At 55.6% G+C, this 18621-nt stretch overlaps 1 protein-coding gene across 1 annotated transcript in view; it reads right to left on the bottom strand.

Annotated features, from left to right (window-relative positions):
• Nucleotides 1-18621, bottom strand: part of RBM19 (RNA binding motif protein 19) — a 120507-nt gene that overhangs the window by 1886 nt on the left and 100000 nt on the right. The window contains exon 24 of the mRNA XM_005670677.3: nt 150-262. Coding sequence (XP_005670734.1) covers nt 165-262 — 98 coding nt within the window. The 3' untranslated portion in view covers nt 150-164. The remainder of the gene's footprint in view (nt 1-149; nt 263-18621) is intronic.

Raw genomic sequence — 18621 nt, 5'->3', positions numbered from 1 at the left:
GGCTCGGTCAGTGTGGGGCCGTCGTCCCCTCTGACCTTGGACCAGTGAAGGGTGGGGGCTGCCTGCTGTCCCCCAGCCCCCACAGGAGGTAGGGAGCGCGGAAGGTGGAGCGGCTGTCCCCCTTGTCCCCAGGGCCCCGAGCCACGTACCCTCCTGGTGCCAGCTCACAGCTGAAGAGTCTGCTCCTCGCCATCGTTCTCACTGTCTTCCAGCTGCTCCAGGATCTCGTCCAACACCACAGACCGCTTTTTCTTCGGGGGCTCTGTGGGAGCCCAGATGGCACGAGAGGAGAAAAAGAACAGCCGAGAGGGTTAGGAGGCGGGAAGGGAAGAGCAACACGGCGGGTGGGGTGGGGGGGAATTTGAGAATGGAGGAGGGAGAAGTGGCGGGAGATGGGAGAGGAGACACAAGCCCGTGGAGAGAAGAGACAGAAGAGGTAAGAAACAGGGAGAGAGGAGAGGCAGGGGAAGGGAACACACAGAGGAAGAGAAATACGGGGAGTTAGTCTCTGAGTCACCCAGGCTGTCTCTCTCCTGTCCCTGTCGGTCACCCCCTCCCCACTTGCACCCACACAGAAAGGGAGGGAGGAAATCTCTGCTTGGTGGGGGCAGGGAGCCAAAACCTCCAGAGAGGCCGAATCAAGTGGGGGCCGTAGTTGGGAGGCAAGTAGGAACTGCTTCTGTTTCCTGGCGGTCGCAGACTACAGCAGGCAGCTAGCATACAGCAGGTATTCATTAGGTGCTGGGTGATGAGATGCTCAAGGACACCAGTGGAGGCATGGAGGGACTAACAATTAGAGGTGGCTCTAGAGAAGAGGGGATATTTGACTTGGGTTTTGAAGAATGCACAGGAGTTCTCTGTGAGGCGATGGGGAAGGGGTTTCAGATGACAGTATGAAAGGGCATGGTAGGCTCAGCAAAATGCATGTCCTCTGGGCCCCAAAACTACTGATTATCTACTGTGTGCTGTGGCTCTTATCTTCTTAACAATCCCACAGGTAGGTACTATTATTACCTCTTCCACCTGGGGGAACTGAGCCAGAGCTAAGAAGTGGTGAAGCCAGGAGTCAACACACACCAAAACGCAGTCTTTCCTCTTTTCATAAAAGTTGCCGCTGTTGCCCAGAGATCACCAGGGAGATAAAGGGTGGCGGGAGAAGGTGCCTCGGGAATGGGGAGAGGGGAGATTAGGCTCTGGGGTTAGAGGGACGCTGCCAGTCCCTCTGCTAGTCTAACCAGTCATTAACGGTCAGCCTCACTCCCAGATAACGCTGCACTTGAATGGAGGCAGCTGTCGGAGGCTGTCCCTACCTGCTCTCCTCCCCTGGCTCAAGCAATGCCTCCTCTGTGAAGTCTTCCAGGTAGAACCAGTCACCCCCGTGACGCTTAGTCGCCATCTCCCCACTGAACAGGTGGGGGCTCTCCCCAGAGCTCAACCCAGGGCTTGCCCCCAAGACGCAGCATCTCGGGTCTCTTCCACTTGGTCCTGGGCAAGTGACTTGGCCTCTTTGAGGCTATTTCTTCATGTCACCCCAATGAAACTGGGACACTGAACCTTTTCTTCTCCACGGCCACCCACCTGACCCAGGTGTGCCCACCTTCTCAGCGGACTCCCTGCCTCTGGCCTCCCCACTGGGCAGCCCAAAGGATCCTTCCAGAACAGGTACTCCCACTCTGTTCTGGGAGCTCTGTGTGGCACAGAGGCAGCCTCGAGGCATCGCTTGGGCTGGACCCTCCCCAGGCCCCTGAAGTGTGCTCCCACCTCGAGACCCCCACTCCCACGTCCCCTCCTCAGAGAGGACCCCACCTCTCCAACCCGCCCTGCTCTGTCTCATCTCACCACCAACACACAGCGGGCATTCCTTTGCTTGGGGACAGAGCTGCCCCGTTCATGGCCGTGTCCCCCTGCTGAGCATGCTGCTGGCACCTAGTGGGTGCCCCTGAGTGTTTGTCGGACGGGGGATGTGTGAATGGGGCAATGAGGGGGACGCGGCAGGGCTGGCCCTCGGCGAGGGTGAGGAGGTGTGGAGGCCTGGCGGCTGAGCCCAGGCATCCTAGGCACCATCATCATTGGCCTTGAGGAGGCAGAGGGGACGGATGGGCTGGGGGTGGGGTGGCTGCCTGCATCCAGGCAGACACATGCTTCCCTCCCTCCCTCCCTCCTCTGGGTTTCCTCATATTCGCCAGGCCCTGGAGGTGCACAATGGCCTCTGGAAATTGAATTTGTGGGCAGGTAATAGGAGCCAGGAAATAGAAGTGTCTCAGAATAGGGCCTGTGGGCCTGTCACTGATGCCCCCTCCCAGCGACTAACAATGGGGGGCGGGGGTGTTAGCTCCTGGGATGGTCGGTCCCTACTCTCCTGGACCAGGGTTGGCCTGGGGTCCAAGAGGTGGCCAGTGGTAGCCAGCAGCAGCCACAGTGGTGGCAGTTACCATCTTCACCTTGGCAGCTTTATTCCTTCCCAGAGCCTGAGCATGATGCTGAGACTGGCAAAAGGGCAGGAGTCATGCCTCCAAACTGTGTGACTCAACTTCTTTTGTTTGTTTGTTTTTTGTTTTGCTTTTTAGGGCCGCACCCACAGCACAGGGAGGTTCCCAGGCTAGGGGTCTAATGGGAGCTGTAGTCGCCAGCCTACACCAGAGCCACAGCAATGCAGGATCCTAGCCGTGTCTGTGACCAACACCACAGTTCATGGCAATGCCAGATCCTAAACCCACTGAGTGAGGCCAGGGATTGAACCTGCATCCTCATGGATACCAGTCAGATTCGTTACCCGCTAAGCCACAACAGGACCTCCTCAACTTCTGAAATGGTTCTGGGCTCTACATGTTTCCCCCCACCTCCGCTGTGGCCTGAGCCGCTGTCATCTCTGGCCTGGAGGATGGCAAAGGACTCCTCTGCCAGAGTCCAGTCTCGGATAGTGACCAGAAGGACCCGGGCTTATTTACTTATTAGTTTATGTCTGTCTCCCTGGCTGAAATGTCGGCTCCAGGTTGGCAGGTGTTTGGTCAGCTTTGTTCACTGCTCTACTCCTAATGCCTAGAACAGTGCCTGGCCCACCCACAGTAGGTGCTCAATCAGTATCCGTTGAGTGAGTGACTGAATGAGTGACAGGTAGAGATGAGGTTGAAGAGTTCGGCTTGCTGAGTTCAGGCTGCAAAGGACAATCAGAAGCAGAGACGAGGCCCGAAGCTTGTGTCTTTCATAACCTTTCACAACAGAGGCCTGGCAGCACCTGCTCTGACCTGGGCATGTAGTGAACAAGACAGGCCTGACCTCGTCTAGGGTATCCCTGGCCCCCTTGGGGAGACCTGGAGAAGGAGCCAGACCACTGCAGGCCCAGAAGGGATGAGCACTCCTCCAGGATGGGGGAGCCACCTGCCGGGTGCTAGGCTATCAGGGTGGCTTTCCGGAGGAGGTAACAATGCAAACACGGCCAGAACTCAAGCGACTCCTTGCTCAGGCCCTCTCCACACCCCTTTGCTAGTTTAACCACTGGTAGACAGCTGTACAGAGCATTTCATGGCATCTATCACCCTCTGAAACAGCAGGCACCTCTCAGTCTCAGCCCTGACCCCATGGGTACCAGTCTCTGCCCAGCAGCTGGGCCTCACTATTTTAAAGACTTGTGAACCTTCTTCCACTCCGGTGCCTGGAATTCCTGCCCTACCCTCTGTACGCATCTTCCTCTGAATCACACCAGCACCAAAGACTCCCTCTTTTCCTTTAGTTATTCAACAATCATTCAAAGAGTCAAACACTGGAGTTCCTGCTCTGGCTCAGTGGGTTAAGAACCTGACTAATATCCATAAGGATGCGGGTTCGATTTCTGGCCTCACTCAGTGGGTTAAGGACCTGGTATTGCTGTGAGCTGTGGTGTAGGTCCTAGATGCGGCTCAGATCCCGCGTTGCTGTGGCTGTGGTGTACGTCGGCGGCTATAGCTCCTATTGGACCCCTAGCCTGGGAACTTCCATATGCCGCGGGTATGGCCCTAAAAAGACACACACACACACACACACAGAGCCAAAAGCCCGGGTGCTACAAGTTCCGGCCCTTATGAGGCTCATGCTGCGAACACCCTGAGAGGCAGCGCCAGCAGGATGGGACGCAGCCACGCTGCCCAGGCCCGTCGTCCCCTCCCCGGTGGGTCGTCCCCTCCCCGGCGGGTCCCTGGGTGAGGAATTTCACCTCTACAACGGAGTTTCAGCTTCTTTCTTGGAATAAGCAGCTGCTGCTCATTCCAATCATAAGCCATCTTGTAGGAGGCCAGGAGCGACAGACACTCCCACTAGCTGTCAGACTGTGGTTGCTCTCTGTACCTCTCACTCACCCGGCACTAACTGCATCTGGGTGAATTTTCACTCGTGTGGGCGCCCTTTTTACAATCTTTATTTTAAGTAAGTAATGTGAGCATGGGTTAAGTTTGAGAGGCACCAAAGGGTAGACTGAGGAAGGAAACTGACCTATGCCGCCTGCCAGGCACACAGGTCGTGCTTTTCCATGGCTTAAACTTTGGGTGCCCTCAGTGGCCAGCACAGAGCACCCCCGGGCACCAGCCCACCTGGGGAACCTTTCAGAGAGGCACGACCCAGGGTCACTAGGGACCTGGCCAGCTCTGAGGATCTCTCTGCCATCTGAGTGTGCCCAGCACTGCACTGGCCTGGCCCCCCCAAACTGTGGGCCCTGCAAGGGGGTGCTAGGGTGATCCCGTCGCAGGTCCCAGCACACAGTAGGTGCTCTGTCGTCATTTGTTGGACATAAAAATGGGTGAAGGAGTGATGAGTGAACAAATGAGTCCCTGGGCATCGAGGTGGGCAACTTTAAACACAAGTGCAGTTGGTGGGATAGTAAACAAGCAAATAGAGCCACAGGACTAGAGGCACAGAGACTGGGGACACTGAGGCCCAGAGGGAGGGGGATGCAGCTGGAAAAGGAGACACACAGGACGCGCACTTTACAAGCAGCGTCACACCTGAGTTTCATAACCCCCTGGGGCATCATTGCCCCCATTTCACAGGTGGGGAAATGGAGTGCAGAGAAGGGTACACCCTGAGGCCCACAGCTAACACACGGAAGCCCCTGGATTCTTCCTCAGAGGGTCCAGCTGGGAACCCACGCTTGCTGTGTTGGGCTCTGTTGTGCCCAGGGGGCGCAGGGTTGGGGGAGGATGTGGCAGGGCCAAGGTCACCCAGGATGCTGTGACAGGGTGTGGCCACTGTGTCTGGCTTTAGGATCAGCCACAGTTGGCTTTGGCCCTTCTTGAACTGGGCAACCTTGGGCAGGGCACGTGCCCGCCGAGAGTCAACCCTCCATGTATAAAATGGGGAGGGCAGGTTCATTCTCCACCCCTCCCTTCCCCGCGACCATCCTCTGCTGCCTTCCAGGCCCCCCCCTTCAAGGGGAGGGCTCCTCCTTCCTGTGAAAGCCCTTCAGAGGCCCCCCACTTGTCCCCAGACCCACGGTAACCGTGCTTAGGAGCGCAGGGGTAGACCCCACGGCCCCACCACCGACTGGCTGTGAGGCTGTGGGCAGCAGACTTAACCCTTCTGGCCTCAGCTTCCTTATGCGGGGCCACTAGGAACACCTACCTCATGGGGCTAAGGTGAGGACTGAAGGAGAAAAAAGAACAATGCTGGCACCTGGTGAGGCTCCACAGGGGCACTGAGACCACCCTGTGCTATCATTCACGTCAGAGATGTTGACTGAATGTGTCTTTGCCATTAGGCCAGTGAGCGTGAACAGGGCGGGGGCTGTCCTGGAAAGGCTGGTACACAGTCGGTGATCAATAGTTGTCAGGTAAATGAAGTTTGTCAGGGCCAGAGCAGGTAGATCCCTCTTCCTCCAGGTGGAAAATGGAGGCCCAGGGGTATCTCCACCACCGGCTGTGGGCTGAGGGGCGGAGAGGTCGGACAACCTGAGGTCCCAGTCCTGCCACTTAGCTCTCGGTGACCTGTGGCAGGTCACTTCAGCTCTCTGGGTCTCGGCTGCCTTGCGCGTACACTGGGGTGGAGGTGCCATCCACCTCTGGGGCAGCAGTGAGGATTAGCAAGTTCACGCACAGAGCCTGGCACCCTGAGGGCTCGGTTTCGGTACCCATGTGCCTGGCGCATCTGGCTCAGGCTGGGCCCCCAGCAGCACCCCCCCAGGAGGCGCATGGAGCCCCCTATCCCCACCAGATGATCCCCAGAACCCCCTGCCGGCCCTGCCCACACGCAGAGCACCCTGCTTGCCGGGAATAGTTCCTGAAATCCCATTTCCCCGACATCAAAAGCCTCAGTGGGTTTTCACCAAACAAACATAATGCAGAACCGGAGAAAGGTGTAAAATAAATAAACGAAACAAGCTGTGCGTTTTCTTTCAGTATTACAGCTGCACCCGAAGATAAACAACAAGTGAATGTCACCAAACATCAATACCCGAGAAATTAACTTGACAAAAAGCTCAGCCGTCCCCCAACAGCCCCCCAGTCCTGCCCCCGCCCCCCAACCACCATTTTGCATTTCTGGAGTTCCCATCTAATGATTTTATTTTTCAATTAATTCCTTGACAGAATGCCAGCCCGCGTCTCTCCCGTCCCTGGCTGGCGCTGTCGCCCTGTGCGCGAGGCGGAGGCAGGCGGAGGGAAGGGTGAGGGTGGAATGGGGAGGCGGGTGGCTGTCGGGAGGACCAGAGAAAGCGCTTCATGGGGTTTGTTCTGGAGGCAGAGCATCGAGGAAAGGTCGGGGCGGGGGAGGTTGGGGGGGAGGTGAGAAGAGTGTGGCTGGTCGAGGGAGGAGGGGATTCTGAAAGGAACCCTGAGAAGAGGCAGGTGTGTGACCAGCCAGGGGGGCTGGGCTTGGCGCTGATGGCATTGCCAGCTGGAGCCAGGCTGCCCGGATCGGGTGGAAGCCTGCTGCTCCCAGCTGGGCCACCTGAGGCCAGGGGCCTCCCCTCTCTGTGCTCAGTCTGGGCAGTTACTGAACAGCACCCAGCTCCTCGGGTGCCTCAGTACCAGGAGGGCAAAGATACCGAAGGCCTTTACAATAGTGCCCGGCATGCAGCATGCGCTCCATAAAGGTGAGCCATCTTCACCGTCATTAATGGATGCTGCTACTGAGAGCGTGTGGGCAGGTCACTTCCCTCCTCGCTAAAGCGGGGACAGCAGTACTCCGGACAAACATGGTTGACTGCTCTGGGTGCCCCATCCTGCTGGTCACCTACAGCATCCGCAGGCAGCTCTGGGACACAGTAACATCTCCCCACCTGGCTTTCTCTGGCCACAGGTGCATGCGTGGCCCTGGCACAGGGTAGGCTGGCAGTGTGGGGATTTCAGCTCACACACAGAGGCCCACCGAAGAGCGTCTGGATTTACTGACATCGTTGAACATTAAAAAAAAGTTACGTAAAAACAGGAAAAGCTACAGAAGAATCTCCATTTCTGGTTTCTCTTGAAATTGGATGATCTGGCCACACTGGGTCCAGGTTCCTACCTAAGAGTAACTTAACTGATGGGCTGTGTGCTAGCTGCCCCTGGAAATGGGAGGCCTTGCTTATTTGGGTGCTCTCTGCTTGTTCCTGGAGGCCCCCCAGCTTGCTATTCTCTGAGACAAAAAGCGGGCGAGGCCTTGGCAAACTGTAAAGTGCAGGCCTGTGTAGCAGGTGTCCCCTGTTAAACCCATACCAGAAATGACTCAATAGGCTGGGGGTGAGGGGAGGAGAGGACGGAGGCTCGGGAGGAAGGTGGAGGGCAGGATTCCAGGTTGGGACAAGACACTACAACCTTCAGACTCGTGGCCTGCGGTCCTAGGCTACTGGGGGGACACAAGCAACTAGCAATCCCCACCCTTGGGGACATCAGGGTGCTGGTGGTACAAGGTGTGGGTATTGTGAGGGGCCAGCACCCTGAGGGCTGGCCTGGTGTCCCCCCTGCTCCTGGGTACCCCCCCACCAGCCCCTGCTGCCACCTAGGTTCTAGACTTGCAGCCCCACCATGGGCAAAATCTTCAGATACCGAGAATGGGTCTGCAACCCATGGCTCTGTTAACAGCAGGTGGACACTCAATTCTCACAGAATAAAAGGCACTCTTCAGGGAATGGATCAGCCTGGCTCCTAAGACCAAAGGGGTGGCCCTTTATCAGTACAAGGAAGCTGTTTCCGGGATGAGCCCTTTCAAATCACAGCTGGTCCTACTAAAGCCCAGGTGTGATCCAAAAGCCCTTGCTCAGAGCCTGCAGGTGGGACACTGGGCCCCAGATCCGCCTCTGTCACCTCAGGGATTGAAGGGAGCTGCTGAACTCCATTCCTCTGTGTTCTTGTCTGTTAAATGGGGACAGCGCCTGCTCTCTTGATCGAGGCCTTCAGTCATTCACAGCCAGTAGTCACTGACTACATATCACGTGCCAGGCCTGGTGCTAGGGATCCGGCCGCGAAGGACCCCAAAGTGACAAGCAGAACCAGCAGCCTCGGAGGCCATGCTGGGGTCCCAGGGCAGGCAGAGCTGGGCTCTGAGCTCTGTTGCTTACTGGTCCCTGGGCTTGTCTGATTTCCTACTACCTGCAGAAAGTACTACTGCAGGGCCCACTGCAGAGGAGTTGATAAGGCAGATAAGGCATGGACGCACGCGGCCCGATGCCAGGCGCACAGAGGTGTCGAGTCACATTACAAGTAACAATGGAGGTGTTGTCCAAGGACACGAGGAGGGCAGGCAGTGCTCAGGAAATGGGGTACCCAGAGGGCCCAGTCAGGGTAGCGGGCTGGCGGGGAAGGCAAAGAACCCTGTGTCCTCAGGCCCCAAGCCCAGCAATGTGGGCTCCAGGCAGCAAGCTGCTGATGTTACTGCCCCGTTTTTCAGACGCGGAAGCAGCTGCTCTAGGGCTTTCGGGAGACTCCCCAAGTGGGGCCTTTTGCTCAGATCAGGCTGGTCCCCATTGTGACGCCTATGGTCCCGGGGCTCAGCTGCCTGCCCTGCAGGGGGACACACCCACCCAGACTCCTCAGAGGAACTCCTCAACAGGAAAGCCGTGAACCAGACCGAGGCTGGCTGGCAGCACCCACCTGCCTGTACCAGCCATTTTCTCAAGATGCTATTGGTTCCCTACCCACAGCCTGAGAGAATCATCTAGAAAATCTCTGATACCTGGACCCCACCCCCAGAGGTTCTGATGCCAGTGGTCCGGGGTAGGCATTGGCTATTGAGACTGTGTGACTCCTACTGTTATTAAGCACAGTGCCAAGGACCCCAGCGGGGTGAGTCACCCTTGCCTTGAGCTCTGGGCATACTGGGTGTGCATGAGTTTCAGGCAGCGGGGCTGGTGGCTCCCCATCCACTGGGGCAGGTGAAAGCGCTCAGCCTGGATTATCATGGATTTAGCCCCTGGTAGGGCCGTGGGGCTGGGCTAAGCCTGGAGCTTTGGGGCTTGGTCCTGCATGTGTTTGCATTAGTTACAGATGCTGGAGCAGCCTGAGCGGACTGGGGTGGTTGGGGGGTATCCAGAGGAAGGTGACTGATGGCAGAGAACAAAACAAAAAGAAACCATGAGAAGCTGAAAGGTGTCCCTCACTCCCCTGTCTCGGGCCTGGAGGGATCTTCTCATTTCCAGAGACTTGGCTGACATTAGCCACCTGTCCCTTTCCTCTTAGCGCAGGCCCTGGGTCCGGAGTAGAGGCTGAAAAGAAAGACTCAGTAACATCCGTCTCGAGGTGTGATGCTGTGTGCGCCGGCATCTCTTAAGTGCAAAGGTCTGAGGGGCCAGGTAGGAAGGTGATGGAGTCAATGGTCTGGTGGGTGTGTGTGTGTGGGGGTGGCAGTGACTAGAGGGAGGGCTATACTGTGGAAGAGAAAAAAAAAGCCCATGTAACTTGGCCTCAGCTACCCTATGGGAATGCAGGACCAGGGGGTGGTCAGACCTAATTTTTCAATAGAGGCCAGAATCTTGATTTTTAGCTCATTTCTCTGATGGCAAAATAGTGACAATTAATTTGTAATAAACCCACTCCCGCCCCCCCTTATCTTGTGGGGAAAATAAAGATCTGTGATCTTCGTCGATGGCTCACCAGTACAGTGGCTGACTTGTTTCTCTCTCTCCTCTCTGTCTACAAAGCCCCACTAGTTTTCACTCATGGTCATGAAGCAGTAATAACAACCTCCCCGTCTGTGTGTTTTCCTTGGGTTTCTCAGGCCTGGGCCAGCCTACAGTTCAGATACAAAACCGGCCGCCCCCTGCCGCCAGCCACAACCCTGGAGGCAGGCCCACCCTCCTCCTGCCCCTATTTTCAGCACTCTGGTCCCCAGGTCCCCCAACCCTCGTCCAATCCGGACCCAGCCCCTTCCCCTCCCAAGTTGCTCTGAAATTCTCCTTCTGTCAGTTTAATTCCGTGATCGATGAGGAAGAGCAGGAGAAATGGCCCGGCACAGCTGGTTTCCCCGTTAGCCCTAGCAGGGATTCCTGGCCTCGCTGGCGACGGCTGAGTGAAATGTTTGCAGAACGCAGAGAACACAAGTCAATAACAATTTAGCTGGATTGGGAGCAAGTACCTTCCCCGCACGGACAGCCATTCCCGGGGGAAGGGGAAGGAGGATGCAGGATATTGCCGGAGAGCTTGGAAATATTTCCAAAACACCACTCAAAGAGGCTCGGGGCGTGGGGAGGGGGAGGGGCAGGGGGTGACCTGGAGGACACCTGCTCCAGTTTGCCCTGGGCCCCTCCAGCCTGCCCAGCACCTCTGCAGGGAGAAAGTCGGCGCTCTGAACGTGGTTCCCTCCCCATGGCCCAGCCATTTGTACCCTTCCTAGCAGCTGCCACCAAGGGGCCACCTTGACCAAAACAATTTCTGCTTCTTGATTTTTCTCCTCTAGATTCTGTCACTACTGGGGTGGCCGGAGGTGTGTGAGGAAGAGTGGGTCTCCTGCCCAGTTCCGACCTCTTTCCTGGTGCTGCCTACCAAGGTGGCTGGGAGCAAGAGAGAGAACAAAATTCAGCACCCTGGACAGGGGCGGCGAGTCCCCTTCCAAGGGGGCAGGGGTAAAACACCCCTGCAGAGCTCCAGTTCCCATGCTGGCCTTTCCTTGGTCAGGACCCTCTGTTGCAGTCTGGGACAGGCCACCTTCACCTGCCTCCCAATGGGACCTTTGACACCTGACACCTCCAGAGGCAGGGCTGCCACAGCAAAGCCTTAAAGAGGGAATGAAAGGAGCCCAAATGAAGGAATAAAAATGAGGTGAGGGGATCTTACAGAAAACTTCTGTCTCCAGGTAGCTGGAAAGAACCACGGCAGAGGGATATTTTGAATAATAAATTCTGTGACTTCACATACTTGCTTGAACTTTACTGACTGTGATTTTTAAAGCCCGATAATTATGTTTTCATGGCCAAGATCAAGGAGGCATATTTGCAAGGGCTGGTGTGGGGATAACGGGCTCTCCTGGTCCCCGATCTTTTGAAAATGTGCCATCCTGTGAGTGATTAAGTTATGGAAGGGGGGTTTGGTGAACTGTTGCAGGCTTTAAATATCATCTGTATGCTGATGACTTCCAAATTTATACCTCAGCCCAGACTTTGCCCCTGAGCTCCAAACTCATAGATCTATCTGCTTGACATCCCAGAGGAGTCCTAATAGGTGTCTCAAACCCGACATGTCCAGATCAGATCAACCCTCCCCTCACCTGCCCATCCCAGCTTCCTGGGCCCCATTATCATGTGGCACCACTGTCCTTTGAAAGGGGCTGGCTCTGAGCAAAAATTTCCCTACTGTCCTACTGCCTTGTCCTCCTACCTTCTGGAAACAAGTCTGGTCAGCTCTACCTTAACCTCATATGCTCAATCCACTGGCTTCTTTCCACCTTTCTGGCCTCTGTTCCTGCTTCAACCATTGCCCTGGCTGGCTGGCAACTACAGCAGGACTCCTATTTCATTCTTGCCCCCTGTACAATGCAGGCCCCACGTGGCAGCCAGGATGAGATCTGGAGTGCAAATGAGGCCATAGCACTCCCCTCTAAATCTTCAAGGGACTACCTGCTGTGTCTTGAATAAAAGCCAGCCTCCCTGCCCATCCTACAAGGCCCCACCGGGGAGCCCTGCTGGCCTCTATGTCATTGTTTCATACCACCTCACACTTACTCTCTAGCCACAGTGGCCTGCTCTGGGCATGCTTCTACCCCAGGGCCTTTGCACCTACAGCTCCCTGGGCCTGGAATGAAGTCCCTCCAGATCTCAGGCTGACTGGCTCCTTCACAACACACAAAAAGACGGCCTCCTCGGAAAGACCTTTACCCACAACATTTGGAATCTCTCCTTCCCCTTCCTGTCCCAGAGGAGCATATGATATTATCCTGGTGCATCTCCTCCACAGGGGGCTGCGATTGTAACTTTCTTGCTACTTTTCCTTTTTCATCATTTGTCTTTCCCACTCAGATACCAGCTCCGCGAGGGCAGAGCCCTTCTCTTTTGTTCACTGCTTTGTTGCTGTGCTGAGTAAGGCTGTATAATTAGGTGATCAATGAAGAACTGAGTGAATGAATGAAGTGGGAAGCAAGGCCTCGGTTCCAGGGAAAGCTGGAATTCTTTTTTTTTTTTTGTCTTTTTGACATTTCTTGGGCCGCTCCCATGGCATATGGAGGTTCCCAGGCTAGGGGTCCAATCGGAGCTGTAGCCACTGTCCTACGCCAGAGGCACAGCAACGCAGGATCCGAGCCGCGTCTGCAACCTACACCACAGCTCACGGCAACGCCGGATCGTTAACCCACTGAACAAGGGCAGGGACCGAACCCGCAACCTCATGGTTCCTAGTCGGATTCATTAACCACTGCGCCACGACGGGAACTCCAGAAAGCTGGAATTCTTAAGCAGAGGGTTCTAGTTGGGAGGATGAGGGTGTGGTTATGATGCCTCTAGAGTCACATGCTCTCTGGCAGGGGGTGGAGGTGGGGGTGGGGTGTGGGGTGGGGTGGAGTTACTAGGAGGAATTAGCCACTCCGAGGCTTTAGATACAAGAAGGGCAGTCATTTCACAAGCCCTAGGAGCTGTGTGCTTTTTCTGTAAAAGTGATGGTAAATATTTTAGGGCTTTGCAGGCCATAGGGTCTCTGTCACAACTATTCAAGTCTGGCCTTGTGGTGTGAAAACACAGCTAGAGACACCATGGCTGTGTTCAAAAAATTTTTTAATTTGGGATTTAGGAACTGCTGAGGATCTTGGGAGTGGTGAAATGGGGTGATCTGTATGTGCAAAGCTTTGTGTCCTCAGGCAAGACCCTAGACACTTCTGGGGCTCAGTCTGCACCTCAGAAAAATGGGAACAGCACCCCTTCTCTCAGGAGTTGTGAGGCAAAAATGAGACAGTATGTGAAACCGCCTGGCATGGCCCTCGATATGGTAGGTCCTCTCTCTTCTTTCTTCCTCTCCTGACTTCATCTTTAGCAAGAAGTCACATAATGGCTTCTTTTCAGACTAGTGGTCCTTTGAGGGTCAAGGTTAGGGCTGTCTGTCTGCACACTGTGTAGGACTGCAGTGCTGGCTGCATGCCTAACTAACTCCGGGGACAGGAGCGCCTTGTCTGGCTTTTCTGAACCCTCATTTTCCTACCTGTGGGGTGAGGGTCAGGATGAATTCTGGTGACACTTGCAGAGCCCAGCCCAGTACGTGTTAGAGGCTGCATCAGAATGGGCCTTGCTGATGATGAGGTTTTCAGCTCTGTTCGTTTATTCACCCCACCGATAGTTAGTGAGCACCTACTTTGTGCTAGATGCGAGGCTAAGGCAGGGGACATGGAGAGGACCTTGTCCCCTGGGGGATAAAGCTTCTATGGGGCTAGTGAGGTTAAATAACCGCACACCCACATATATGAACGCTAAGTGCTGGGAAGATGAGGTGGGGGGTGTGACAAGGGAACTTGCAGGAAGTGGGTGTTGGAGAAAGTCAAATCTCTGACACTCAGGCTGAGACCTAAAGTCAAGAGGGCTAGGGGCCAGGCTGACAGGACAAGGGCCCCAGGAGTCAGGTTTCTTTCTTCCCGGCTGGGAGGCTGCTGTACCAGGGGCCAGTGACCGATGGGACAGGCGCCCATCTGGGCCTGAACATGGCAGATCTCACCTCCCAGGCTGGCCTGACTCGGCCGGGCGGGCAAGCGGGCGGGGGGATGGCGCCGCTGCCAGCCACTTGCCATGCCGGTCATGTCTGCGCTCCCAGCTCCGGAGGTGAAAGGTGCAAGCGCTAACCACAGCCCATCAGTCCTCTCAGCTGGAATAAGACAACACCGGGAAGCAGAGCCGCGCTCCCGGCCAAATAAAAGCCTGTTTGCCCAGGCCTCCCTGGCTGTGCACGCTCGAAAACAGAGGGTTCTGCGGGCGGATTGCTGATTGCTTCCGTACCATTATATTCTGTCGGCGGCGCTCGCAGGTACTGCGGCCTGCCGGGGCCCTGAAAGCTTCTCGATGCCGCGACCCTGCTGGTTTGTAACACGCTCGGGAAGAAAAGGACACAGCCAGTGGCCGACTTTCCTCTTTCTTCCCTCCGTGCTCTCTCTTTTCACCCTCCCACATGCAAGTCACCGAAGAATAGCACTTCACCTGCCAGGGGCTGCCGGGCTGCAGATGAGAAGGATGATGGTTCTGGGCCGGGAAGGGAGGTAGGAAGAGGACAGGGGAGGGGGGGGGACGGTTCAGAGGAAGAGGGCCACCTTGCTCTTCCCTAGTTACAAGCACCGCTGTCTAGGGGCAAGGGCTTTGCCTGCCTACCGGGGGCAGCTTTTGGGATGGCTTCTCCAGACCTGCTCTTGGCTGTTCCATTTGATGGGTATTTTGTAAGCATGGACTTGCAAGGGAACATCTAATGCCTGGCAGTGACAAAGGGGCAGTGGGTGACATGAAGGCCTCCCCCTGGGGAGGGGGTACTGGGGGGTTTGAAACAAGCTTTTTTGGTGGCCAATAAGGAAGGGAGCCTAGATGAGCAGCGAGGTCCAGACTGGGCATTGAGTGCATTCAGTTCCCATAACTGCGTCAGGAGGCAGGACATCGTGAATGCCGTTTTACCAGCGAGGAGTCCTCCTCCCCCTCCTCCTCATTGCTACTGTGTATTAATAAGTGCCTACCATGTGCCAGGCATGGGGACCTGGTGGCGTCTAGAGTCAGATGCAAACACACCATCCTGAGCACTACCCAGGCGATGGACACATATTCATTCTCATCCTTCCTCCCTCCCTCCCACGTTCCTTACTGTCTGGGCTTATAAAAACTGGAGTTCTTTCTTGGAGTTCCCTCTATGGTGCAGTGGGTTAAGAATTCGACTGCAATGGTTCAGGTCACTGAGGAGGCTCGGGTTCAATCCCTGGCCCGGTGCAGTGGGTTAAAGGATCCGGCGTTGCCGGAGCTGCAGCCTATGTTGCAGCTGTGGTTCAGATTCAATCTCTGGCCTGGGAAACTTTCATATGCCAAAATAACAACAGCAACCGCCCCCCCCAAACAAAACAAACAAAACGGGGGTTCTCCTTTATGCTTCATCCCTCTGTACAGAGAACCCTCTCCCTTGGCCTGGCTCCACTGGAATGCAAGGAAAACAGGGAGTGTTCATGGTGGCCCAGAGGATGAAGCCCTAGCACCTGGCGGGGTGGGGTGGAGGGAGGCTAAACAATATCTGCTGCACCTCCTGTAAGCCTCCTGATTCCCCTTGAGGTGGACACCCTAGTCCACTGCACAGATGACAAAGAGGAGGCCAAGTGACTGCCCCAGGCCACAGAATGGACGCGGGGACACACACTAGGATGAAACGGAAGGGGCCCTGGGGCACACCTGCCAATCCGGAGTCTGCAGGATGGCTAAAAGTCCAGGTCTGACTTCCGGCTTGGCCACTAGTAGCTGGGCACCCCCGGGCAAGTTATCTGCCCTCTCTGCTTCGCTTTCCTCGTCTGTGAAACTGAGGATAGTGACAGTATTTACCTGCTGGGATTCTGCAGGATTAAGACCTGTGGAAGCCCACAGATAATCCCTGGCACAGAGTGAGGCTTACCAGATGAAGGTGGTCATCGTAATAATAACAATTAGTATTATCTAGGCTGAACTGCATAGGGAGCTGTGTGCCTTGACCTAAGCAGAGACAGGGAGGAGAATGGCTGGTCACAGGGCCTGGGGAGCTCTCACCCACCAGCACTCTGTCCCTAAGGCCTCCCCGAAGTGAGTGGCTGGTCTGTTGGAGGAACTGAGTCCCTGAGGCAGCGGTGAACTCGGGGTAATTCACGCTGATTGCACCAGCCACCATGGGGCCAAAGCTCCTCTCTATCACTCTGGCCACCTCCCACTGTCCCCAGGGGCAGCTCAGAGGCCAAAGGGCCCCTGGCAAGCTTCCCCTGGGTCCTGCTGAATGGTTAAGATGCCTGCCTTTCATTCTGAGGCCCACCTTCGCCAGGGAGCCCTTTGTCGTTGCCTCAGTGCTCAGGCTGGGCAAACAGGGCTCGGGGCCCCCACCTGAGATCTGAGTGCCTTCCTGGCACAGATCAGGGCCGTGGGAGGGGACTGGGCATGGAGCCCGCCTGCCCTCGGCGTCTGCCAGGGCCCTGCAATCTCGGAACAATGCAGATTTCCACACAAACGAGCTGGGTATTTTTCACCATAGGGAAGGGGCAAAGTGGGGGTGGGTGTGGGGGAAGGAAGGGTCCAGCCAGGAGGGCAGGAGGCCAGCAGCCCTACTCTGAATATTCAGAGCTGCTGTGGTTATCCCGTTTCCAAAGAGATCAAGCAGACAAGGGGGAGGGTGGGTGAGGGCAGACATTTCCAGAGCACTTGTTCTGTGCCAAGTGTCTACGTCGTCCTGTTTTCTTGGGAAGGACGGAGGAAGCAGTCACCTCAAGAATGGGGCGCTGTAGCCAAACTGTTCAAGTTCAAAGCTTGCTTCCATCACCCATGACCCGCATGGCCCTGGGCAAAGTTACTTTATCTCTGGGGCCCTCAGTCTCTTCATCTGTAAAACGGGGTGATTAAGGGCACTGACCTCCTAGGGGGGTTGGGTGGGTGGGAAAAAACGGGCACCGAGTTATCACCAATTATTTTCACACCAAACCAACTCCATAAGCAGGTGCCCGTTTAACCTTACTGGGAAGCAGAAGCCCCGGGGCGGGGAACCATGACTTGTTCAGGGTCACCCGGCTGGGAAGCAAGAGGATTCATGTCCTATTGATTCCAAAGATGCTCTTCCCACTAAAAGTAACTTTTTGGGGACCACGACCTTAGAGAAAATCTGATGACAACAAAACCTTCTTGCCAGAGAGGTAAACACACATACACACACCCGGATAACAGCATTTTTGGGTATTCACAGCCCCTCCAAGGCCAGATTTAGACTGGGACCCATGAAGACAAGGTTCCATGGATTCTGGGTTGAAAATCCCTGACCTACTGTGCGCTGGAGAGAGTGTTCTTCTGTTTTCTAAGGATTATCATATATCTCTTTGGAAAAGAGTGCCATAAAAACACGATGGGGAATTATTTCAGACTTTTTTGGCCCCCAAACTTTCAGGCTACCTCTTGATACCCGAGAGAGGGAGGCCGGCTGGAGGTCTGACACTTGGCTGTGTGCGCCAGTGACCCCCTACAGGTGAGTCGCATCCCTGCCAAGCTTAGAACCGCTGCTCCTGCCTCCCAGAAAACAGGGCCCCCACCTCAACCCTACGACCTGACCTCTGTGGATCACCACAGGTGCTGAATATCCTATTTGGTGCTGCCAGTCCCTCCTCTTTCCTGCTCTGTCCCCCAAAGGGGTCACTGGGGAAGCTGGCGCTCTGGTTGACAAGACAGGATGGGCCAATGGGAGAGTGGGAGGGGAGTGGAGAGGGTGGCGAGGGGGCTGCAGACACCCTTTGCCCACTCCCTCCTGCTTTGGTGCAGTTCTCTGGTACTGGTTGCATTCCTCTATATTCAGGGACCCAGTGGCTATCCCCAAGGCTCCTGCTCTCACTGGACCCTGGGGACATCATCTCCTCCCCCTGCCCCCACCTCCTCACTACTGCTCACCTCTGCCCCTTGCCCCCCACCTCTGCATGGCAGGTGAGAGGTGACTTTTGTTCCCTACTGGGACCCTGACACCCACTGGTGGGGAGGTCCTCAGAGCTTACCCCCTCTACACTTGGTTCGCTCAGAGCTGAGGGCCCCTCCCAGAACCTGGGGAGGCAATGTTTCTTCGGAGAGTCCCCAAAGGAGTGGAAATACCTGGTTTGGCCCTGACACTCAGCTCTGGCCTCAGGGGACCTTTTCTCATTTCTGTGCCTTGAGTTCCTCATCTGTAAACAGGGATGAGGTAACATGCACACCACAGGGCCTTCTAAGAGGCTGCGTCAATTCTAAAAAGCCACCTGATGCTTCCTGTTATGACTTATTATGCATTCCCTCCATTGGAAGGGATCTTGGAGATTCTGGGTTCAGGGGCTGGAAGAATCAGGAGGAAGGGAGCCATGCAGTAAACACATACAACTTAGCTCTTAAGAGAGGCCAGAGACTTTTAAAAGCAGCACTTGCTAGTATAAAGCCGGGCGGTGGGGTGGAAGGCTTCAGAGCTGGTCTTGAGTTCTAATCTCAGCTCTGCACTTTCCAGACTTTTTTTCATGTCTTGGGCACATGGCTGACACTTGCCCTGCCTCAGTTTCTTTGTCTGTAAAATGGGG

This window comes from Sus scrofa, chromosome 14 (genome assembly GCF_000003025.6).
Source record: "Sus scrofa isolate TJ Tabasco breed Duroc chromosome 14, Sscrofa11.1, whole genome shotgun sequence".
Taxonomy (NCBI): domain Eukaryota; kingdom Metazoa; phylum Chordata; class Mammalia; order Artiodactyla; family Suidae; genus Sus; species Sus scrofa.
Note: the sequence above shows the minus strand (reverse complement) of the source record. Positions and strands in the feature narration are given on the sequence as shown.